The 24,627-nt window shown below is 48.8% G+C and overlaps 2 protein-coding genes and 1 long non-coding RNA gene across 5 annotated transcripts in view; 1 reads left to right on the top strand and 2 right to left on the bottom strand.

The window, feature by feature from the left end:
* Positions 1-3,197: 3,197 nt before the first annotated feature.
* Syt5 (synaptotagmin 5) lies at positions 3,198-10,914 on the bottom strand. Of its 2 annotated transcripts, NM_019350.2 has the most exons (9): positions 10,657-10,914; positions 9,604-9,745; positions 8,954-9,126; positions 6,710-6,829; positions 6,412-6,579; positions 5,955-6,122; positions 5,562-5,679; positions 4,645-4,778; positions 3,202-3,740 (listed from the first exon to the last, which is right to left on the bottom strand). In NM_019350.2, the coding sequence occupies exons 2-9, from the start codon at positions 9,680-9,682 to the stop codon at positions 3,540-3,542; spliced, it is 1,161 nt and encodes a 386-aa protein (NP_062223.1). In that variant the 5' UTR covers positions 9,683-9,745; positions 10,657-10,914; the 3' UTR covers positions 3,202-3,539. The 2 variants fall into 2 exon arrangements, with proteins under 2 accessions (XP_006228349.1, NP_062223.1); XM_006228287.5 differs by lacking the exon at positions 10,657-10,914 and having other exon boundaries at positions 3,198-3,740; positions 5,562-5,676; positions 9,604-9,742.
* Positions 9,576-23,423, top strand: LOC108349515 (uncharacterized). 2 transcript variants are annotated; one of them, XR_005498590.2, is made up of 3 exons: positions 9,576-9,714; positions 9,949-10,233; positions 19,742-23,423. It is a non-coding gene; the product is annotated as an uncharacterized LOC108349515 (long non-coding RNA). The 2 variants fall into 2 exon arrangements; XR_001835672.3 differs by lacking the exon at positions 19,742-23,423 and having other exon boundaries at positions 9,949-10,258.
* Positions 11,971-24,627, bottom strand: part of Ptprh (protein tyrosine phosphatase, receptor type, H) — a 46,564-nt gene continuing 33,907 nt past the window's right edge. Inside the window, 10 exon segments of the mRNA NM_001191945.1 lie at positions 11,971-12,626; positions 12,714-12,849; positions 13,654-13,814; positions 13,947-14,069; positions 15,363-15,497; positions 15,606-15,682; positions 17,029-17,119; positions 17,906-17,996; positions 21,435-21,482; positions 21,595-21,673. Coding sequence (NP_001178874.1) covers positions 12,462-12,626; positions 12,714-12,849; positions 13,654-13,814; positions 13,947-14,069; positions 15,363-15,497; positions 15,606-15,682; positions 17,029-17,119; positions 17,906-17,996; positions 21,435-21,482; positions 21,595-21,673 — 1,106 coding nt within the window. The 3' untranslated portion in view covers positions 11,971-12,461.

The raw sequence follows: 24,627 nt of genomic DNA, 5'->3' as shown, positions 1-24,627 counted from the left end.
TGACAACGTTCCAGCACATGGACATCGTGCATCATAACCTTCCAGTTCCCATTCACTTTCATCTTTGATGATCTTCACTATGTGTTATGGGGGTTTCCCTATGTATGAACTTTGGAGGGGAAGGTGAATGTTTGCAATGGCAGTCTGTCTAAACAAAGTAATTCTTCAGACAAAAATTCTGCATGGTACCTCCACCTACTCCTACACAAGAACACCCTTTGTGCCTCCCTGTTTGCGCCGAGAATAGAGAAGTTAAAGACTTAATAACTGAAAGATGGTTCCAGAAACTCTTAGGCACACACACCAAGTCCCAACGATGAAAGCCCACCAGGGAGAGAAACAATGGGCCCAGACCCAGAGTCTGAGGCCTTGGCAGTTGAGGGCAGGAGTTCAGTTAATAAGGAAAGAGTAGCACCCATGGTTGATTCCCTGGGTTTGTGACTAATGGGATGATTGGCAAAATCTGGTAGGCCCCAGGAGGAGCAGATTACACTGGCTTGATCCCCCTCTGCCGTATACAGGAGCAGACATCGAAGGAATTAGGGTGGAATGGCATGCTGGGAAAAGAGTAAGAGGTCAGGACCTCTCGTCTGGGGAAATGTACAAAGAAAACAGGCCTGTATTGTAAGACTAAGGCACACAAGAAGACAATTAGGAGACGACCTAGGTGCTTGTTACATCACGTGGTATAGATCGCTGCATCGTGCCCCTGGAGGAATGAAAATCGCACTTATGGGGTTGCTTCTAGGGACTCAATGTCTGGTACCACAGAGGCTGAGAGTGTGCAGGAAGAAGTGTAAAGACGCATCTGACCCTTAGAAAACAAAAGGGAGGTGGATGCTGGCTGAACTCATTGCTTTTTGCTTCAGAGAAAAATACTGTGATAAAGTCGATTACCTCCTTCATTCTGGATGCTGAAAAATAGGGCAAAATGGGTTAAAAAAAAAAGATCCTGTGTTTCCTGGAATTAAGTCTGTGTAGGTGGAGGTATTGTTTCCCTAATTGGTTCTTGACTGTGTCAATAATGACGGCTGGAGCCAATTGCTGGGCGAAGAAAAAAGGTGAGAGTTCCGGGTCTCAGGAGGAGAGGAGGAGATAAGATAGAGAGGGTGCTTTTCGGCTAGGCTATAGGGAGAGGAGCATGTACACCACGTAAGACCTGAGGGCAGCTAGCACTGGTGGCAGCCTCTGCCACTGGTGGAATTCTGATATCGGATAACCGATGGGTTTAGGGCAATAGATTCCACACCCAGCAGTTGTGTTATCTCTCTCTCTCTCTCTCTCTCTCTCTCTCTCTCTCTCTCTCTCTCTCTCTCTCTCTCTCTCTCTCACATTCGTGGCGTTAAAGTGGGCTGGAAGGGAAAGAGCACAGTCATGGCACGGGACGGAGCTCCAGGGAAGAGGTAGTGTGGGCTGGCGGGAAGCAATCTCGAAGCTTGGGCTTGGCAAAGCTGGGCGGAATGAAGAGCTAACAAGGCAGAGCACCAGTTGACTAGAACACAGCCCCCAGGCAAGGGAGCAAGCATGGATTTTTAAAATTACACTCAACACGTCTGTTTTCAACATTACCTGCGATCAAACTACTATGCAATTATAGAGTATAAAAGTTGTATTTTTTTTTTCAATAAACATATGAGGAATCCTGATTTACCCTCAAATCACGTCAGTCTCCTTCCCTCACCGACTCCACACCTCCTCTTTGGGACCTGAACCCTGCTGGAGCTAGACTCCACCGCGCCCAGAGATTTTGTGGGAGAAACTTAAATCTTGCGGACACCATAATTCATGTAACTGATCTAAGTTCCTTACTCACTGGCTACCAGGAAGTTCAGGGGACAAATTTATATTATTTTTCTAGTATCGCCCCATTTCCTACTTAACCAGCTGTTCATTGAGCTTCCTTCCTAAACAGCAGAGACCTGACCACCATGCCAAATTCTGTTTGGGGAAAGATGAAGTCGATCAATTATAAGATGAAAAGCAACATGTCTCGAAGACAGAGGAGGAAACGGTACCATTGACTTTTCCTCAAATAACTACCCTACTACAGATAAGGTGAGGCACCTTGAAGATGGCACGGCCATCGATTCTCTGGATATTTCAGGGTAGAGTGGCCAAGGTCTCTTGAGACTGCAGAATGGTATGGCCATGGACTTTCTGAAGATTTCAGTTGGAAACTTATCTACTTTGTTTCCTTGATAGGACTGTCACTGGGGAGTAAGGTCTGGGCACTTTCTAATCTTGGTCCACACTTGAACAGAGGCTTACAGAGAAGACCTCAGGGAAAAATAAGATGGAAGGAAAGAAATAAGAGAAACAAAGAAGGAGGAAAAGGGAGGAAGGAGGAGAGGGAAGAACGCACAACCGACCATGAAAAATCTATGTGCACAGGGGCCTGGTGTTGCAGACCTGAGCTCTCAGATACTAGGGAGAATGAGGCACAGTGGTGACAAGCTTAAGACCTGACTGGGCTACAGAGAGGGTTTAAGGTGAGGCTAGTCAACTTAGGTAAAAAGAGGGCTAAGGGTAAGGATCAAAAGTAGAATGATTCCCTAGAATTCTCCAGTGAGGGGCTGCTCACTGGTAAAGGCCCCTGCCTAGAACCCCCAAGTAAGGGGCTGAGGGTATGGATCAGTGGTACAGTACCCACATAGAGTCCCCAGTGAGGGGCTGGGGGCGTGGCTCAGTGGTAGAGCCTCTGTCTAGAATCCCCCAGTGAGGGGCTAAGGGTCTGGCTCAGTGGTAGAGCCCCTGCCTAGAATCTCCCAGTGAGAGAGTGGGAGCGCAGCTCAGTGGGGCCGCACCTTACCTGGCTGCTGAGCATATGGGCTCATCCATAGGTAAAGGAATGCTCCCTTTCTCTTCACAGCAGTCACACAGCAGGTATTACTATCACAAGTTTGTCTGTTTTCTTACAAGAAAACCAAGGTTCAGGGAAAGAACGGGTAAGTGTGTGAATGAGTGAGTGGCAGGCAGTAAGTGAGTGTCCAGCGTGTCCAGTGTTTACTCTGCCCTGGCAAGCCTTTGGGCCTGGAGATGAGCTTCATTCTTGGTTCCAGCCACTGTGTCCTGTCTACTCCCCAAAACACACACACACACACACACACACACACACACACACTTACACACACATTCACACGCACACTCACACACACTCACACACAGACACACACACCAAGAAGCATTGGGGCCAGGCCTCCAAGCTGTTGAGTATTTATTTGGCCCCAGGAGCAGCACAGGGGTCAAGCTGTGTGGGAAGAGCTCAGAGACTGGGAGAAAGGAGATCAGAGGCTTCACAGCTGATTGTCAAAGCAGAGGGTAGGACTCTGGGGCAGGGGATGCCAGACTTTCCCAACTTCTCCACCTCCCCGCAGGACCACTGTGGTTTCTGGGTATAGGAGTGGTACTGGAAGTCGGAAACATTTCCAATGTGGAGGTAGGAATGAATGCAATGTTTGGGGAGTAGGGAGAGTCATGTGGGGAGAGAGGTAAGGGACAGGGAGCAAAGGATCTGGGGTCAGGTGCTTGCTTGACAGGAATCAGGGTGCAGGTATTGGCCTGGCTCTGTCAGGGGGCCGCAGAGAGTGCCACTGGGCAATGGGCCGCCTAGGGTTGGCCAACATGTCAGCCCAGTGCCGTAGGCCAGCCCCACCAACTGCTGTGCCCACCGCCACTCTCCCGATGGCCTCATTCTTCCCCAGTTTGTCATAGTCCAAAACGGTCAGCTCCACCTGGACTTTCTGTAGCAGTCAGAGAAAAGAGGGGATAGAAAGGAGGCATGGAGAGAAGCACATGGGTCATTCATTGCCCACAGCATTTTCTCCCTGTGACCTGGCTATGTAGAGACACTGCTGCAGGAGTTTTTATTCCTTTGAAAAGGAAAGTCTTCCTTCCTTTCTTTTTCTGTTTTAGAAGGAGTCTCACTATGCTAGGTAGTGGTCTGGCCTGGCACTTGTTATGTAAAGCAGGCTAGCCTTAAACTTGTAGACTACCATGCCTCTACCCTAAAGAGTACTGGGATTAAAGGTGTGCACCATAACGCCTTATTTAAAACAAACTTCTACAGTGATAAATTCACAGGATCCATTGTCCAGAGGTTGGTAGGGGCATCCTTAGAGATCAGGGCTCAGAAGAGAGGCAAACGTACAAGTCTTTGATATGGGTGCCACAACCAAGCCATAACCTGGTCAGCCCTGTCTCTAACAATCACATAAAGGCTTTTTTTTTTTTCTATAAGAAATGGAATGTCTGGGGGTTGGGGATTTAGCTCAGTAGGTAGAGCACTTGCCTAGGAAGTGCAAGGCCCTGAGTTCTGTCCCCAGCTCCGAAAAAAAAAAAAGAACCAAAAAAAAAAAAAAAAAGAAAAGAAATGGAATGTCTGGGCTTGTTAGGGACAGGGCTTGCTGGGGACAGGCCTTCTGTCCACACTTACAAGTCTTGTTTAGGGGAGACCATGCCCATAGCCAGGTTTTAGGACTGGGTCTCCTGGTCTCCAATGGAGGAAATGGAGAGGGACAATCAGACCCCAGACCTTAGGATATGGCTTCTTCAATATATACAGGTTCCTGTTCCTTTGCCACTATAGTCCTTGGGGGCTAGGTGGTGGAGCTGTCCTGGTGAGAGCAGGGGCATGGCTGTACTCACCTGCACCTGGTCACAGGGCACCTCAAAGCTGAAGGCCTCGTTGTAATAGGGGTTCAGGGTGTTCTTCTTAATGGTGGTTTTCTTCTTCCGAACCTTTTTACCTCCCTGGAGCAGGTGCACCTTGACATAAGGGTCTGGGGAGAGGAAAGCCTCCTTTAACACCCCACTGCCAGGCTCATGGGAGTCAGGCTGTGCGGAAGCGATGAGGACTTTCCTTTGGACCTTCTTAGAATAACCCCTAGGCACCCCTCAAATCCCTCCTTTCCAGATGAAATCGGGACTGTATCATCCCACAGCAGCATGAGGTTCTACTATTCCCTAAGAGACACTCCAGTCAAGAACCTTAGGCAAAAACACACTCCCTGTCCTGATTGGCTTTTGTTTCTGTTGTTGTTTGTTTAAAGATTTATTTGTGATGTGTACAGCATTCTACAGGCCAGAAGAGGGCATCATATCCCATTACAGATGGTTATTATCCACCATGTGGTTGCTGGGAATTGTACTCAGGGATTTCTGGAAGAGCAGTCAGTGCCCTTAACCTCTGAGCCATCTCTCCAGCCCTGGGGCATTTTCTTAATCAGGGAGAACCTAATTAAGAAATTAATTAATGTGGGAGAACCAGCTCACCGTGGGTGGTGTCAATCCTGGATAAGTGGTCCTAGCTGGTATAAGCAAGCTGAGAAAGCCATGGGAGAAAGCCGGTAAGCAGCACTCATCCCGGCCCCCCTGCTTCAGCTCCTGACTCCAGGTTCCTCGCTGCGTTTGATTTCTGACCCTGACTCCCTTTAATGATGGAATGGGACATAAGAGTTGAAGATAAGGTAAACCTTTCCTCCGCGACTTTCTTTTGATCAAACTCTTTTCCGCCGCAGTAGAGATTCTAACACACACACCCTTACATTATTTTTCCCACCCACCTGAGAGTCCTCCTACATCCATTTTCTTCAGGTTTTTAGCTTCCAGGACAATGACGGTGAGCTTCCCGGCCGTGGGGACATACCGGAGAGAGAAGCAGATATCCCCCAGTTTCTCCTGCTAAAAGGAGAAATAGAACCTATCACTTAAGTCGGAGTGCTGCCCGTTGCCCACTGGCTTTGAAATGGAACACTCCAGGATCAAGCACCAAGGACATCAATTCTAGGAGCCAGTTAACTCGCCCTCTGGCATCTGTGCAAAACAAAAAAACAAACAAAAACAAACAAAACAAAAACAAAAACAAAAAACCCACCGGGCAGGGGCTCTTGCAGACTTTGGGAAAGTCTGTGTCTGATTGGTCCACAGTAGGGATGGGCGGGGTTGCACTTGCTCACCTCCTCTTTGGGAGCCACCTGCAGCTCTCGCCAGGCCTGCACTGGCCGCCCCAGGTTCACTGAACTCATAGGCACCCGCACCTCTCCGATGGCATCGTTGCGGGAGAAGCGATCGAAGTCATACACCGCCATGACCAGCACTCTACCTCCTAGTTCCACGTATGGGACCTGGTGAAAGGGAATACAAAGGGGTGCGTAGGAAATCAGAGAGGAAGTGGAGGACAGCATATTAAGGCGGAAGTAGAGTGCGGCAGTGAGGTTCCAGGGACCTCAAGTACAGAAATCCACAGAAGGAAACCAATGTTTCTTGGTCCTAATGAAGAGCTTTCCACCCCTACACAAGCTGGCAACTGCCACCTGAGCTGTGTCTTCTAGGAAAAGCTAAAGGGGTCAGTCCCTGGCAGTCCAGGGGCTAGATGTAGGCCAAGGACCATGGGGCGAAGACAACAGAACTCACCTTGAAGGCAAAGGTCTCTCCAAAGTGTGGATTCAGGGTCTGCCGATGCACCTTGGTCTCATGTCGCCTCCGCTTGTCTGGCAGCAGATAGACACTAACATAGGGGTCTGAGGAACCTCCTAGGTCCAACGCTGCCAGTCCCTCAGCTTGCAAGATGCCTACCAGGAGCTGCAGGTGTCCAGGCACAGCATAAGGACTCTATAGTCTCAGCCTTCCTCACAAGGAGTCACTAGGAAGGGAGTGCTGGAGTACCTGAGGCTGTCCCCTTCCAAAACATTCCACCCTCCTTCACACCCACCTGGCCAGTCTGGAAGTCATAATCCAGTGAATACTGCAGTCGGCCTAACTGGTGCTTGTCCAATACCTGCTGTCCTGGCATGGATGGTGAGGGGTCCAGTTCCTCTATTTCAGGCTGAACCTAGAAAATCAGGGACAAGACAGTGCAATTGCTCCCTGAAACTCACAGATCCCTCCTTCAAGCCATCAATGATTGTTTGTCTAAACAGTTATTTGATTAGTAATGTCTGGAATGAGACATGTTAGCATAAAGGCAACATATTTGTCGGCATTTGATTAGTGATGTCTGCTATAGACAGGGAATAGACATAGACATATTCCTCCACATCTTAATGAATGTATTGGGATAACAGTACAAATTATCACCACTGATACTGTCACAGGAAAATGTGCAGGAGAAATGGTATATTTACCATGTGCTTGGCACTTAGCATTTAAGTATTGTTGTTGCTGTTGTTGTTGTTAACCTAGGCCATAGATTCTAAAGTCTAATGTGAACCTAGTCCACCAGAGATGAGTGGCAAAACACCAAGGTACCTCATTAGGTGTTTCAATTCACTAGGTCTATGTGACATTACATCTAGAATTTACATTTTGACAAAGACAGAGTTGATTCTGACACGGGATGGCTTAATAGGAATGGAGGCTGGGTTCCAGTACCCCAAAGGGAATCCTCATAGGTAATAATATGATAACAGCTACTTGTTGAGCAAGGAGGGGAAGTATGCGTTAATTACCATGAACTTGAGACTCAGAGAACAAAGGTGTAGTTCCAACAGATGAAAAATGGTCCTTAGGGCTGGAGACCACAAACTGCCTGACCTGCATTCTACTCTGCACGCAGAGGCCTAATATTCTACCAGAGTCTTTAGTAGTAGTAGTAGTAGTAGTAGTAGTAGTAGTAGTAGTAGTAGTAGTAGTAGTAGTAGTAGTAGTTTTTCATGACAGGGTTTTTTTGTGCAGCTCTGGCTGTCCTGGAACTCTCTCTGTGGATCAGGCTGGCCTCAAACTCAGAGATCTACCTGCTTCTGCCTCATTAATGTGCGTCTCCAGCACCCATCTGTCTTTTTTAAAAAAATTTTTTAAAGATTTGTTTCTCTTTTATTTATTTATTTTTGTTTATTTTATTTATTTTATGCATGAGTGCTCTGCTGCATGTACACTTTCATGCCAGAAGAGGGCATCAGATCCCATTACAGATGGTTATGTGGTTGCTGGGAATTGAACTCAGGACCTCTGGAAGAGCTGAGTCATCTCTGCAGCCTTGTCTTTTATTTTTTTTTTTTTACTACTTATTTTTACATCTTAATGTATGTGTAGGTGTGTGTCTTCATGCGGACATGTGCATGTGAAAGCCGGTGTGCATGGGGTCCAGAGGCCCTAGATACCCTGAAGTTGGAGTGACAGGTGGTTGTGAGCCACCCTACATGGGTGCTGGGGACAGAACTCAGTCCTATGGAAGAGGAACAAGTGCTCTTAAGCACTGATACATCTCTCTAGTCTTTTACTTTTGAAGAGTCCATATAAGTCCTTGCCCATTCTCTCTCTCTCTCTCTCTCTCTCTCTCTCTCTCTCTCTCTCTCTCTCTCTCTCTGTGTGTGTGTGTGTGTGTGTGTGTGTGTGTGTGTGTGTGTGTGGTGGTGTGTGATGTATACCTGTGCATGTTGGTATACACAATCTATTCTTGTGTATGTGGAAGCTGGAGATCAGCATTGGGTATCTTTATCAGTCTCCACCTTATTTTTTGAGACAAGATCTCTCACTGAATGCAGAGTTTACCATTTCTGCTAAACTGGCTGGCCCTGATGTTCCAGAGAATATGCCTGTCTCTACCACCCCCCACCCCCACCCCCACCCAGCCATACTCCAACTATAGGAGAGCCAGGTTCTCAGCCCTGATGCTTTGTTTTGTTTCCTCTTGATTGAGACAAAGTCTCACTTTGTAGCCCAGACTGGCACTTCAGGCACTGTATAGCTCTGGTTGACCTTGAACTCACAGCAATCCTACTGTCTGGGCCTCCCCAGATGTGTGTGTGTGTGTGTGTGTGTGTGTGTGTGTGTGTGTGTGTGTGTATCATCACATCCAGCTCAGACAGGAGAGTTCTTGTGGACAGTTGCTGGCTCTGATCCCAAGAGTTCAGTGGATAAAGTGGGGTTAAGAAGTGAAAAGGCCAAGGGCGGAAAATAGCTAGGAGGGAGCGGGGGTGTGCAAAGGGAAAGATTGCGCGGCTAGGCTGTGTCACACCTTATCTATGTAACTCCGGCCCAGCTCCTTCACTTCCTGAAGATGGACTTGGGCTTGGGCCTGACTCTTTTTGCCCATCCGTCTCCGACAGCGCTTCCGGTAGAGACAGAAACAGCTGCTGAAGACCAGGAGGCCTGAGCCCAGCAAGATGGTAGCCAGGACCCAGGCAGGCACTGTGGAAGGATGAACAGGTCATGTATCAAAGCATTGGGAAGGTGATTGGCTAACGCAGGCTTGACTCCATATAGCAGCTTGAATCTAGCCTGGCTTTTCCTACACTCAACTCCATTATATTTTAATCACAATTTTCTTCCTGCCAGCCTCACCTATAAACCTCAGTTTATGCCCTAACCCAAGCTGGCATGATTTGTTTTCTTATAATTCTGATGTCTCTACACTCATTTTAATTTCTGCTCACCCCCTATTGCTTTTAGAAGCTTTGCTCACTCCTGGGCCTCAGTTTCCATCCATCCACTTCTGGTCCCATTCCATGCCACACCCGTGATCCATTTCTGGTTTTCCTCACTATTTCAGCGTCTAGTCTGGAATACCGACCCACGATCCCTGCCAGATTTTCCAGCCTACCCACCGATGCCTTCTCTTGGCATCCTGCGAGACTTTCCACTAAAGCTAGCCCAGGGTTTCCTCACCTGCCCCCTGCCTGATGCGGCTGGAGTCTGGAGGTGTCTCAGGCGCTGGAGACCCCGGGGTCGGGGGTTCCGGGAACATGGCGTCGGGTTCCTGCGGTGCTTCCTGCAGAGGTACCCAAGTACCCTATCCCCCACCCCACTCCTACCCAAAGCATCCAGTGAGTTTTCTCACGCATCAAAGAACCCTAAGTCCCATTGACTTTTGGCGTGCACTGGGAGTTAATCTCAGCCTCTCCACGCCTAGGGCGGGCTTTGGGGGACCCAAATCCCTTACAAAGGGATACTCTCTTCTCTGTGTACGCCACCCCAGCCATTCTGTTCTACCCCTTTCTCGCTCTTCCCAAGGGCTTGAACCGGAAGTGGGCGCAAGCAGGCGTGGGAACCAGCAGACCACTGTTGCCCTGAGCTACCGCCAGGCTCCAAGCAGGGTGATAGCAGTGCTGGTTGCTGAGCAACGAGCCTGTTGCCAAGACAACGGGAAGGACTGACGCACGGAAACGAAGTCCGGGCGGTGCCGGTGCATGGGACCCAGGTCCCGGATCCCGCGGCCGAGTGAGGGCGGCCTGTGATCTGTGTATCCATTGCGGCTCCTCCCTCCGCATTGGACCCCTTGCACCACCACTCTTGCTGGTAAAGTGGGGAACCTGCCCTGGAACCTCTGCTGTGCCTTCACATCCTCTTGCTCACGAGTCTGTCGCGCGCGCATCCTGAGTCTGTCTTCATACCTGTTCTCGTGACCGTCTTGGCCTCCACTTATTTCTCGACCCTTCCCTCTTCTGTCCCCCACAACCTTCTCTCGTCCGCGCCTCTACTGCCCTCTGTTGTCTACCCTGCCTCTTTCCGTCCCTCTGCTTTTTTTGACTACCAACCTGCTCCCTTTGTTTCCACACCTGTTTCTCCTCTCCACATAGCAATCTCCTCGGTTAGGGCTTCAATCTGCTGTTCAGAGCTGACCCTTGTCAGCGACCCTCCTCTACCCCTCCCACACACGCCGGTCCCCCCACCAATGGGACAGAGGATATGGCTTGGACAGAGGGTCCCAACAGCTCCTACCTGCTAGGTGGCTGGACAGGACCCTTCTGGAGGTGCTGTGGGCTGCCGGGACCCCGCCCCCAGCACGTGGGTGATGGCGCTGTCCCTTGTGTGCTGATCACACAGCTTGGCAGTGTGGGGGCGCGGCTGAGCCTAGCCAGGCTATGTCTGCGCCCCTGTGTGGGAGCGCGCGCGCGCGCGCGAGTGTATGTGTGCATATATGTGCGTGCGTGTTCTGCCCTGGAGAAAGGAGAACGCCCTGCTCCGCCCCTCGGCCCGCCACACCCGAGAACCACCATGGCGCCCACATACGTTGATCTTAGTACCCTAGAATATTCTGACGTCTGGATAAGTCATCGGACATCAACACTGAGTAACCAGCCCCCACAACTCCACAACACACACACACACACACACACACACACACACACACACACACACTTTTTACACCCTTTTCCAATGCAAATAACTGGATTCCAGAGCACTGGGTTTTAGAACCTATGAAAACCCTCTCTCTGGAGACCCAAGTATTCAGCTACCCAAACTCTTGGAACAAGGAATTGGAGCTGCCAGCATCTCTGCTCTCAGACATCGTGTTCCCCTAACCAATCGAGGCAAGCAAACAAGCAAACCCTTACATCCCTGGCTGTACACACAGCCTACACTTCTTGTGTATATGTGTGTGTGTGTGTTCATGTGTGTTGGTGTGTATAGTGGTGCACATTCATGGGTGTGTGCGTGTGTGTGAAGGTCAGGAGGCAACTCAGCATGTTTTCCATCAGGTGCCACCCACCTTTTAAAAATTAAATTACACTTGTTTATTTGTATAGGGGAGTGGAATGTGAGGGTCAGAGGACAGTTTAAAGGGCGTTGGCTCTCTCCTCCCACCATCTGGGTCCTGGGGATTGAACTCAGGTCATCAGGCTTTACAGGAAGGGCCTTTTCCAGCTGAGCCATCTCAGTATCGCTATCTGTATTGTTTTGAGAGACAGTCTCTCCTTGGCTTGGAATACACTGAGTAGGCGAGGCTGGCTGGCCATCAAGCCCCTAGGATCTGCCTATGGCTGGCTCCTCATCTCTGCCACTACCAGCAAGCCCCACCACACCCAGCTTTTTCCACATGGGCTCTGAGGCCCAAACTTATATCCCCATGTTCCAAAGCAATCACTTTACCAACTGGGATATCCTCCCAGCCCAAATCCCGTACTTTTTAGGGGGTGGTGGAATAGTATGTGCTCCTCAAGTTCCCTCCATAGGCATTTGCTCAGTCTTTACATCTGGAACCCCCTCTCCTATCCCTGTATTATCTCCAGAGACAAAAACGCACTAGCCACCTTCGGGGAGAAGAGTTTAATAAATTATACAGAAGGAAAAAATGTACAGACATGGGGCACAAGGAGACCACAAGCAAAGGGACTCCCTTCAGCCTTGGATTAAAGGAGACTGATTTGGTTTCTGAAGTAAAAAGGGGCAGGTACCCGCCTGCCTTTGCTCTTCAGGTAGTAGAATTCAAGACCCTGATTCCTTCTTTTGAATCCAGGTTCCAGCCTGTTTCTTTGAGAGCCTGCCTACCCAGGCTGTAGCTGTTTCCACTCAAAGAACAGGAAACCTACCGTCACCCCTGTTCTCAGGTTCCAGCTCTCAGGCAGGGCTCACAAGTTGAAGTACATCAGTCCTTCCTGCCCTTGGACAACAGAGATGGGTTTTCAGTGCTTCCTCCCAAGGGTTGAGGAGGCTAGGACTCCAATCCTCAGTTCACTTGGAGGTCCAGGTATCTGGGCTCCAGCACAGGCCCAGACCAGGCCTGAGTATTGCTTTGTCTAGGTTCAGCACCCAGAAGCTGAGACCTCAGACTCATGGGCCCTGATGGCGGATGCATTCTCATAAACTAAGCTTGCCACGTTCTCATAGGTTGCCTCCTTTGCAGGGAGGGCTGGATCTGGCTTCTGGAGGGATCTCAAGATGCACTGATGTAGAAACACATACTGGGCCTGGGGAGGACGCACAGAGTGAGGGAAGCTTCCTGAAGGTCCCATGTCTCCCACCACACCCCTGTTGTCCCCACTAAAGCTCTTTACCTCTGTCTGCACCATCAATGGCCGGCTCTCTCTCATCTTCTTCACAAAGCTGAAGGGATCCACCAGCCCCTCACACTCCAGCTGCCGCAGCAGGACATCCAGTGCAATGAGGGTGCCCGTCCGGCCCACACCAGCACTAGGCAAGGGACAAGACAGGGGTCAGGCCTCCAGCACTGGGAGGAGGGTAATCTTGAGTGCTAGGTGCTGAGATTGCATGGTTATGGAACGCCCAGAGAGTGCAGCCCTCAGCAAGACCCAGTTTACTCAGGGGATGGGAAGCAAAGGAGGGCAGTGACTGGGCCTGGGGTTTCCCACAGCCATTGGTCATCTGTGTGATCCCTGCTTTATCTTGTCAGTGCTTCCAAGCGTGAAAATAAGCTGTGTCAGCAACCCACTTTACAGATGGCAAAACGAAAACTGAGGAAGGGGAAGTCTTGTGTCCTAGGCCAAGCAGCTAATAACAGGTCTGGAACTGAAATTCACAGGAAGAATACTTAAACAAATTGGTTGGGGGCTTTGTTGTTTTATTTTGTTTTGTTTTGCTTGTCCACACAGGGTTTCTCTGTGTAGCCCTAGCTCTCCAGGAACTCACTCTATAGACCAGGCTGGCCTCAAACTCAGGAAATCTGACTACATCTGCCTTCTGAGTCCTGGGACTACAAGTGTAGACCACCCCTGTCATAGATTTGGGTTTTTCAAAACATAGTTTCTCTGTGTAGTTCCAGCTGTCCTGGAACTCAGTCTGAAGACCAGGCTGGCCTAGAACTTACAGACCCACCTGCCTCTGCCTCCCAAGTGCTTGGATTACAGATATGCCACCATGTCCAGCCCCAAATTGCTTTTGAAAGTTATTTGACTTTTAATTATATTTATGTGTGCAATTCTGTGATAGATTCTGAGTCCCTGGGGGACAGGGACAGAGTAACAGGGTGACACTCACCTGCAATGCACAATGGGCGGACCTCCATCCATGGTCTGATCCAACCATTGCCGAAGCAACTTTTGGAAAGCCAGCAAGGGGTCTGGGGAGTAAGGAACTCCGTGATCTGGCCAGGCCACGTAGTGGAATTGGCGCACAGAGAGAGTCTGCTGTTCTTTCATCTGAAAGGAAGTGAGGGCTGAGGACGGAGGCTGTAGAGGCTCCGGAAGTTTCTGTGCTTAATAGGGGATTCTCTGGGACACACACTGCAGGGAGCTCTCCTGAGGGGCCTGGGTATGGTTAGAGGGACTCACATGGAAGAGCTGAAGATGCCTCACTGTCCAGTTCTCTGTCACCTCCTCACTAACCAGCGTCACCTGCAGCTGGCCATGAGTGCAGGGCTGAGCATCCAGGGGCCAGTAATGCTCACACTTCACCTGGGAGGGAGACAGGGACAGTCAGCAAAGAGCAGGGCACTTTCTGTTTGTTTGTCTGGTGTGTGTGTGTGTGTGTGTGTGTGTGTGTGTGTGTGTGTGTGTGTGGTGTTGGTACCCTGTTGGGAATGAATATGCCTGTGTGTGCATATGTATATGGCTGCCTGAGGCTGTTTTCCGGAGTCTTCCTCAGCCTCGCTATGCTGTATTCGCTGAGGCAGGGTCTCTCACTGAACACAGAGCTTGCCCACGATGGCTAGTCTGCCAGGCCAGCCTGGTCCAGAGGTTCCATTTCTTTGCCTCCTGAAGGCTGGCATGACAAGTGAGTCACTACATTACCTGGCAATCATGGAGGCTCTCTGGATTCAAACTCTTGTCCCTGTGCTTACATGCCCTTTATCCACTGAGCTATCTCCCCAACTCTGAGAACAAGATACCTTTTGCATGTTCTACCCCCCCCCCCCTTCATGAGATCTCAGAGCACAAGCTGGTGTTGAGCTTGGTTTGAAGTCAAAGATAACCTTGACTTCTGCTCCTCCTGCTTCCGTCTCCAGGGCGCTGGGATCATCGGCTTGCATCACCTCACAGGTTTACACAGTGTTGGGGACTGGGCCCAAGGCCTCATGCATAGTAAGCAAGCTCCAGCCCTCCATGTGGCTCTTCTAATCAAGGTGAGAATATGCCTGCTGACCTGGCAGCAAAGTAGGAACCAAGGGTGCCATGTATAAAAGATTCCTCAGCCCAAAGGACTCCTAAATCTCAAGGTCTGTGAGCCTTGATATAATTTGAATGTTGCCTCACTCAGATTTTATGTACTGAGAGCCTCATTCCCAAATTCATATATGGATGGTATTTGGAGATGGGGTCCATTGGAAGAAACTAGGATTGGATGGAGTCCTAGCGGTAGGCCCCTCAGGGTGGTAGTCATGATGGTATTATGATAAGGAGGAGAACTGAGCCAGAACAGCAACTCTGCCTCGCCATGTGGCACTCTCCATCTTGAAGGAAGAAGACCCTCTCTGGATGCTCCTCCGTTTCCCACACTCTAAAAGCATAAGCCACATGAACCTTTGTTCTGTGTAAGCTATCCAGACCATGGCATTTACTCACAGTAGCAGAACATACACTTGTGGACAGTATAAGGTGGAGGGGATGGGTGCATGTTGAAGATGGCTAGAATGATATTGGAGAGGCGCAGAGGCATGTACAAGGGACTGCACCCAGTTAGTGTCTAGGTGGGGCTGGGTCACAGGTTGGTACTCAGAGTTTAGCACCAGGGCAGACATCTTTCCTCACCTGTCCAGACTCCATGCAGTTGGCCAGCATGACCAGGGTGTGGCTCTGCTGTTCCCACACCATTCGCCAGAAGTCACTCACAGTGTGAGGCAGGGGACCCTGGGTTGCAATGAACTCCTTGGGGCTCCAGAGACCCTTGTTGAGGAAAGCAGGCATGTCAAAGGGAGGCCATCAGATGACCATCCCCTGTCAGTTCTTTATCTCCCCAGGCTCATTGAGGGCCACACCCCATTGTTATCTTACAGGCATAAAACTGGCGTTGATGTAGTCTGAGCCTGGTTCCTCATGGAGGGGCTGCAGGGGAACCCGGGACCAGTCATCTAGGGAAACACACCAGTATCAGCAATGAAAAGCAGGCTGTGAAAGGGTCTGGGGTGACAGCTCAGCTGGTAAAGTAACCGTAGTCCAAGATCTAGAACCTATATCAAAAAGCCAGGCATAGAGCAAGGCCCTGGGTTCGGTCCCCAGCTCCGAAAAAAAGAACCAAAAAAAAAAAAAAAAAAGCCAGGCATGGTAGTGTGTGTTAGCTCCCAAGAACTAGGGAGGCAGAGACAAGAGGATCCCTTAGGCTTACAGGCCAGCCAGACTCGGTAACTTCCAGATTGTTTGAAACAAGGTCTCCAAAAACAAGGTAGGGATGGGTATGTGGCTTAGTCGGTAGGTAGAGTGCTTGCCTAGCATGCAAAAAGCCCGAGTTGGATCCTTGGCACTGTATAAAACCAGGTGTGGTGATGCCTATAAAGCAAATAGTTGGAAGTGAAGGCGGGAGAATCGAAAGGGTGGTGGTGGTGCACGCCTTTAATCCCAGCACTCAGGAGGCAGAAGCAGAGACAAGCAGATGTCTGTGAGTTTAAAGCCGGCATGTTCTGCAGAGTGAGTTCCAGGACAGCCAAGAAGGCACAGCAGGTAAAGGCATTGGCACCAAACCTAGTTGACTGATTTTGATCCTTGGTGTCCACATGGTAGAAGGAGAAAACTGATACATGCAAGCTGTCCTCTGACCTCCACTATACACTACAATGCCGGGGAGATGGCTCAGTGGATACGAGAAGAGCATTCGGTTCTCTTGTAGAGGACATGAGTTTATTTCCCAATGCTCATGGTTGGGTGGTGTATAACCATCTAAAGATCATCCCACTTGGGGCTGGCTTGGTGGTTAAGAACACTGCCCAGAGGTCCTTAGTTCAATTCCCAGCAACCACATGGTGGCTCACAACCATCTATAATGGGATCTGATGCCCTCTTCTGGTGTGTCAGAAGACAGCTATAGTGTACATTAAATAAATAATATTTTAAAAAATCAGTCCAGTCAATGCAAACCTTCTGGTATCCATGGGCACCCACATATATATCACACACACACACACACACACACACACACACACACACACACACACACAGAATAAAAATTTAAAAATAATAAGCTAAAATTTTAAAGTAGTTAGTGACTGAAGAAGGCATTTGAGGTTGACTTCTGGCCTCCACAAACAGATTCATGCCAACCTGGATGCACATGCTTGAACACAAAGTGGAGACAGAGACAGAGAGTTGGAGAGATGAAGAGTCAGAGACAAAGAGAGACAGACAAGAGGGGGGGATCAAAGGAATGGGGTGTTCTGGCTGACTCCATGGGAGCCAGATGAAGGTGCAGACACCAGAAACTCACAGGGCAGCACATTCCTGTAGCGGTTCTTGGATACATTCTCTAGAGCCAATGCTGTCATCTGAGACTGGCCTTGGCCCTCCAGAGCCAATTGCTAGAGGCAGAGAGACAGAGAGAAGGTTCAAAGTGTTGGATTTTCTTCGCCTTCCTCCAATGCCCTCACAACTCCACGTACCCCCTTCCGTCTATCCACTGAATCTTGGGACTCTAGCACTCACAAACATTGGAGATGTATGACCCTCCACCTTGGGATACTTGTGAGAATTTGGTAGAATTGGGGCTTCCTCATACAGATGTGCTGGGTGAGGAGTCAGGGGGTCCTCGTGTTATTAAGTCAAGGATCCATCATTGTCAGGGTTACAGAGAGGGAAAGAGGCATTCTTGACAGTTTCTGTACGGTTAAAAGAGATAGGCTGAGCACACGCTCAGCTGGTGGAGTGCTTGCCTAGCATGCACAGCGCCCCAGGTTGGATCCCCATCACAGCCTGAACCAGGTGAGGTGGGGCACACCTGAGCACACCCAGCACATAGGAGGTCAGGGGGAGGAATGTAGCTTCAAGTCATCCTTGGCTTTGTAGCATGTTCTAGGCTAGCCTGGAACACATGAGACCCTGTCTTAAAAAGGAGGTGACGTTTATAGATCGTCTACTGGCAGCTGTTGGTTGCTGGAGAAGAAAGAGCCATTTTCTTTAGTGGTATAGTCATTGTTAGGTTGTTGTCCGTGCTTTAGTCAATAATCCCTCACCCAATGTTCTTAACACCAAGGCAGAAGGAGCACCAAGAGCCAGCCAGGACTATGTAATGAAACCTTGCCTCTAAAATGATAGAACAAGAGAGAGCCATGGTGGCAGCCAGCTCTGATACATCTATCCTCACTTACCTGGTACTCCTCAGCAAATCCACAGTTGCTGTCCTTTTCATTCTCCCTGACATGGTCAGCAAAGTCTTTGGCCAGGATATCCCCTGGGAAGCTGTGATGGGAAGAAGGATAAAGCGAACAAGGACTTGGCTGGGAGAGATGGCTCAGTGGTTAAGGGCACTGGATGCTCTTCCAGAGGTCCTGAGTTCAATTCCCAGCAACCACATGGTGGCTCACAGCCATTTCTAATGGGATCTGATGCCCTCTTCTAACACAGGCATACATGCAGACAGAGCACTCATATACACAAATAAAAATACACAAATAAAAATTAAACTAAGACTAGGAAGCGCAAGGCCCTGGGTTCGGTCCCCAGCTCTGAAAAAAAAAAAGAACCATTTGCCTAAAAATTAAACTAAGAAAGACTTTAAACACCTTGGGGATGGCAAGAAGTCTCAGCAGTTAAAGGTCCCAACACAAAGCCTGATTGCTTGAGTTACATGTTTGGTAGCCTCATGCTGGAAAGAGAGAACCGACTCTCCTGGGTTGTCTTCTGACCTCCACATACCGTATATACTCCACGGAACATAAAAGTAAATGAAGCCCAGTGCATTTGGGAGACTGAGGCAGGCAGATCTCTCTGAGTTTGAGGCTAGCCTGGCCTATGTAGTGAGTCACTATGATTTTGGCTTAGTAGTGCTCTGATTAAAATACTCCGAAGGAAAGGATTTCAAAGATCATTATTGATCATCTGCATACACAGCAGTGTGGCTCACAGCAGCCCAAAGGTACAAGCAGTACAAGCGTCAGTGGCATGGTCATATGCAAGAGAAAGCACAGTGTTTGTGACACGGAGGCAGGAGGAGCACTAAGAGTTTAAGGTCAGTCAGGACAACATAACGAAAGCTTGCCTCTAAAATGATAATACAGGAGCCACGGTGGTGATGCACACTTTTATCCCAGCACTTGGGAGGGAGAGGCAGGCAGCTCTCTGTTAGTTTGAGGCCAGCCTGGTCTACAAAGAGAGTTCCAGAACAACTGAGGTTACACAAAGAAATCCTGTCTTTAAAAACAAACAAACAAAGAAACAAAAAGGACAAAGGCCGACAAGATGGATCAGCAGGCAAAGTCACTAAGTCACTCCTCTCCAATGTGACTGCCTGAGTTTAATCCCTAGGACCCACATGGTAGAAAGAACCAGTTCCTTCACACACACACACACACACACACACACACACACACACACACACACAGAGAGAGAGAGAGAGAGAGTGCACATCAGCACATGCATTGATGTAATTTAAAATTTGTAATGGAGTAAGTATTTCTCAGTGAACAAATGGATAAACTAAATGTGGTCTATCCATACAGCAGAGAATTATCATTTGACCTTTAAAAGGAAGAAGATGGGACTGGAGAAATGGCTCAGTGGTTGGCTGCTCTTCAAGAGAACTTAGACACCCACATAATGACTCACAACCATCTACAACTCCAGTTCCAGGAGACCAGAACCCTCTTGTCTCTTCTGTAGTACAGCCCATATGAAGTGCACATAAACACATGCAGGTGAGACACATTAACACATAAAAAATAAAAACAAAATAAAATCTCAAACAGAAAACCATCTCCTAATTCCTTCCTTAGAAGCAAATTGGCATCCTTGCTTTCTCTTGCAAAGTCCTACCTAACCCTTCTCTGATGTCACTCTCCAACACCCGTCCCTGTATTCAGTGTAGCAGGAGACTTCTTGCCTGTATACCAAGACTGGTCCCAGTCCTAGACAGAGTAACTCCTCATGCAGACATTTATCTTTTCCTTATATGAGACCTCCACAAAGCGAAATTATCTGTTCCATAGCGTGACAGCTTTCTGAGACTGCCAGAATCCCTCACAGAAGCCCGGATTTCCCAGAGCCTGGTGTGCCTTTCCTTACTGCAGCCTGTAGTCACTTCTGCTGTTTGAACACACGGTGGCGTGCAAGGAAGGTTTGTATCCTCCCTGCTCCAGGCATTGCCAGAAGGTAGGTGCAGATGGGACTTGGAGAACGCAGCCCTCTTTCTGTAGGCAGCCAAGGCTCTGCAGGTCATCCCTAACAGACTCACTTACTCATCAAGCTGTGCTTGTCGGGCGCTCCGAGCTTTCAGTGCCGCCCCTGTTTGGAAGCAGCTATTTCTTTTCCAAGCCCCTGCTGAGTTCACAGGACACACCTGAGTTGCTTCCAGTCCGTGCTCACATACTTTTTAACTGGCTTCCCTTTTCCTCAATCAGTCGTTTTGTTTTGTTTTTAAATCATGCGTTTTATTTAGTGTGTGTTGGGAGAATGAGGTAGGGAGCATGCGAGTGCCCTGATGTGTGTGTAGGGAAGTTAGACAGCAACTGGTGGGAATCACACTTTCTTCCCGCAATGTAAATCCTCTGAACTGGACTCAGGTCATAATGCTTCACGGCAAGTCCCTTCCAGACTGAGCCATCTTGTCAGACTGCCTTCCGTTGCTTTTGTTTTATTTATTTAGGTTTGATTTTTGTTTCTGAGATAGAGTTTTGCTGTGGAGTCTGGACTGTCCTGCATCTCACTATGGGCTGGCCTCAGAACTCACAGAGATCAGCCGGCTTCTGCCTTTGAAGTGCTAGGATTAAAGGCATGGGCCAGCAAGCCTGGCCCCCTCCTATAGTTTTAATGCTGCCCAGTGTGTTCCTCAACCTCCCTCTCCTCTCTTCTTGCTTTATTTGTCTCCACACATAGATCAAAGTCTAGATTATCTTCCCCTTTAACAATTCCTGGTACTAGAACACAAGTCGAGTTTGATGCCCAAGACCCACATGTAGAAAGAGAGGGGGCTGGGGATTTAGCTCAGTGGTAGAGCGCTTACCTAGGAAGCACAAGGCCCTGGGTTTGGTCCCCAGCTCCGAAAAAAAGAACCAAAAAAAAAAAAAAAAAAAAAAAAAAGGAGAGAACCAATTCTCACAACTGATCCTCTGACCTCCTCACACGCACTGTGTTGTGTGAATAAGTAAAATACATACATACATACATACATACATACATACATACATACATACATGTAAGACAATTGGGATGGGGACTGCAGAGATGGCTCAGTGCTTAAGAGAATTGGTTAGTCTTCCAGAGGACTCAGGTTCAATCCCCAGCATCCACCCCACATGACAACTCACGACCATCTGTAACTCTAGTTCTGTTGGGATCTAATGCCCTCCTCTGGCCTGCTCAGGCACCAGGCCTGTGTGCAGTAAACAGACATACATGCATGAAAACATTCATACACATAAAATTAGTAATTTTTTTAAAATGAGACTGAATACGATCAAACCATATTGCATACATATACAAAAATTTTCAAAGAACGATAAATGAAGATTTAAAAAAAAAACTCCCTGAATGAGGTAGGGACCCCCATTGCAGGGGTCCCAGGTCCCTTCTGAGGCTGGTGTGAGGAAACTAATTGGTTCTACCCTCCAACCTGTCCAATGAGCAGCAAACTCTACCCGACCTGATGGTGATTCCCTTGGATGCTCCCCCAGCCTCACTCACCGGAACACCAGATCCTTGGGCACTTCCTTTGGCTGCTGCTTCTTTCTCCTGGAAGAAAGGCACGGAAAAGCTTGGGGCCCGAGCTCAGGACCAGGGATCCTCATCTTCCCTTTGGGGTTGCCACCAGCCAAGCACCCGCCAGTCCTGTTCCAAGACTCACCTCCTCTTCAGGAAGACAATGAGCAGGCCCACCAGGATGAAAAGCAGGAGGATGCCTACAATGGCTCCAGCAATGACGGCTGCCGTGAGGATCAAAGGGAGAAATGCTGGTGACTATGTGTGCATGACACGTGTGTGTGTGTGTGTCTGTCTGTCTGTCTGTCTTTCTGTCTGTCTGTGTCTCCATGCATGTCTCCATGTGATATGGCACATGTGTGTAGAAGTCAAAGAACAGCTTTTTATGTGGTCAGTTTTCGCTCTTCGCCATGTGGACCCCATGGATCAAACTCAGGTCTTCAGTCTTGTGAGATACACATCTTTACCTGACGAGCCAGCTTGCTGGCCCAAAGCCCAGGTCTTGTCTACAGATTTGCTATCTCTGTCTTCAGCCAGCTCTGTGTTAAGAGGCCCACAGGAAGGATGGACAAAAGGGAAAAGACAACCCTTCTCTGAAAACCCCTGACTTTTAGCTGCACACCCAAATGCATCATTTTTTAAATGCATTCCTCCTCCCCTGCACGTACGGACACCAGGGTGCACATGCGGAGGTTAGAGCACAGCTTGAAAGAGTTGCCTCTCTCCTTCCACCATGTGGGTTCCTGGGGTTGATTTCAGGCCAGCAAGCTCCTTCACCCTGTGATCCATCTTGCCAGCTCAAATACATTAAGATGCATCACTTCTTCCTCTACATTTGTATGTGCAGGTGTGTACATGTGAGTATAGGTATCTTTAGAGCCCAGAAGAGAGCATTGGATACCCTGAAAAAGGGAGCCTGATATGAGTGCGGGGAACTAAACTCAGTTCCTCTGCAGAAGCAGTATGTACTCTTAGCTGGGTGTGGTGGCTCATGCCTTAAATCCCAGCACTCAGGAGGTAGAGGCAGGCAGATCTCTGTGAGGTTAAGGCCATCCTTGTCTACACAGTGAGTTCCAAGCCAACCAAGGCTACGTAGTGAGACTCTGTCTCAAAAAACAAGCAGCAAAGGAGTAAGTGCTCTTAACTGCTGAGTCGTCTCTCCAGCCCCCTAAACACGTCATGTCTGAGCTGACCCGGGAGCTGAAGCATAACATTCCCTTCCTTGGCCTGACCAGAGGCATTTGGAGGCATCTTCAGTTCTCACAATTGTCTGGTGGGGTGCAACTGACATCTGAGCCACTGAGACCAGACAGGCTGCATGGTGCGCACACTAAGAGGGCTACCCACCCAAGTGAAGAATGTGGCCCAGTTGAAAGATAAAAGTTTTTTTTTTTTTTTGATTCTTTTTTTCGGAGCTGGGGACCAAACCCAGGGCCTTGGGCTTCCTAGGCAAGCGCTCTACCACCGAGCTAAATCCCCAAACCCAAGATAAAAGTTTTAAAGTTGCCCCCCTAGACACAAAGTTTAGAGCAGAAAAAAAAAACAGGTTAGTCCCCAAAATTGTATATTCCAAGAAGTCTCTCCTAGGGCTATAGAATGGATAATTACATTGGCCAGCTCAACAGCTTTCTCCCTGAAACTAGCTGACCATAAATCTTAGAAAACAATCTTGAGAAGCAGGAAACAACTTCTCCTAGGAACTAGCGGAGCATGAAGTTAAACAATCTGAGAAGTAGGAGACAGCTTCTCCTAGGAGACAATCTTGGGGGACAGAGAGTTCTTCCTTGTGATTTTTCACTGTTATTCTACACACTTTCCAATGACGCCATCCCTGCCCTCTCGGGTTGTGGTTTCTCCCTTTAAATACCTCTTCTCCCAGCCTCTTGGGGTCGAACTCCACTGCCCCTGCATGGGATACGAGTCTCGACCCCAGTGCACTGGTTGCTATCGATAAACCTCATGTGATTACAACAAGGACGGTCTTGTGTGAGTTCTTGGGGGGTTGTGTCATCCCGAGACTTGAGTGAGGGTCTCCCCACTCCGGGGGTCTTTCAAGTGTGTCCATACTGATGAGGGCCAGAGGCCCTGCCCATGTGAAGAAACCATTCTTAGTTTCATTTCCTGTCCCTGACAAAAGCAGCTGCCCAGCGGTCCTGGTTGTATAGAGCTGGTGGTCAACAGATTCCAGTAGGAATATATGAGTCCTTTATGACAATTGTGTACCTCACCAACTTGGTCCCTCGGCATTTGACAAGAAACACTGTCCTCTCCCGAGTGCTAGTTTGTGAAAGGAGAAACACTCCCAAGGAAGAGAAATGGGCAAAGCGAAGCTCAACATTGCATCCACTTCTGCTGTCTGTCCAGAATGGTTACCTAGTATGACCAGAGGCCCTGATTCCTAGGAAGAGACAAAGGGAGCAGAATGATACACACATCCAAAAAAGTCATGGTAGGGCCATGGTTGGCTCAGTGGGTTACACTGCTTGCCGCCAAGCCTGATGGCAAATTGAAAGAAGGAACAAGGTGTCATGACATCCATAGATGCATAGTGGCTTGTGTGTGCACCTCCTACCCCCAACCCCCAAATAAATAAATGGAATAAACTTTTTAAAAAAAGGTTAGACATAAAAATATACTGAGATAAAAATCTGAGGATGCAACTGTGGAGCAATGTGGCTCAGGGTTAAAGGCATTGGTTGCTCTCTCCCAGAGGACTTGGGTTCAACACCCAGAACCACAGGGCAACTCACAACCGCAGGAAACTCCAGATCCAAGGAATCTGATGCCCCCTTCTGGCTGCTGCAGGTATGGCATGCATGTGACATACAGACATTCATAAAGGCAAACATCCATTCAGATTTTTAAAAAAACTAATTTTTTTAATTAAAGCAAATTGTTCTCAGATCAATCTTATTGAAAGCTACAATGGTGTTGGAAATACACCGACTGCCAGCAAGGTGCGTGATGACTTCAAGTGAGTGAATTGTGTACCTGACGCATTGTGTCTCAAGAAGGCTGTTGTTTTAAGGAAATCGGTGAGACGGTTCAGTCGGCAAAGTGTTTGCATTGCAAGTATGATGGCTGGGTTCCATCTCAGAAACAACCAGGCTTGGTGGCACATGCCTATAATATCGGTCTGAGGAGGGAGAGGCATGCATATTCCTGGAGCTGCTCTGGG

This window comes from Rattus norvegicus, chromosome 1, assembly GCF_036323735.1.
Source record: "Rattus norvegicus strain BN/NHsdMcwi chromosome 1, GRCr8, whole genome shotgun sequence".
In the NCBI taxonomy this organism is placed as follows: domain Eukaryota; kingdom Metazoa; phylum Chordata; class Mammalia; order Rodentia; family Muridae; genus Rattus; species Rattus norvegicus.
This window is presented reverse-complemented; position numbering and strand designations above follow the sequence as displayed.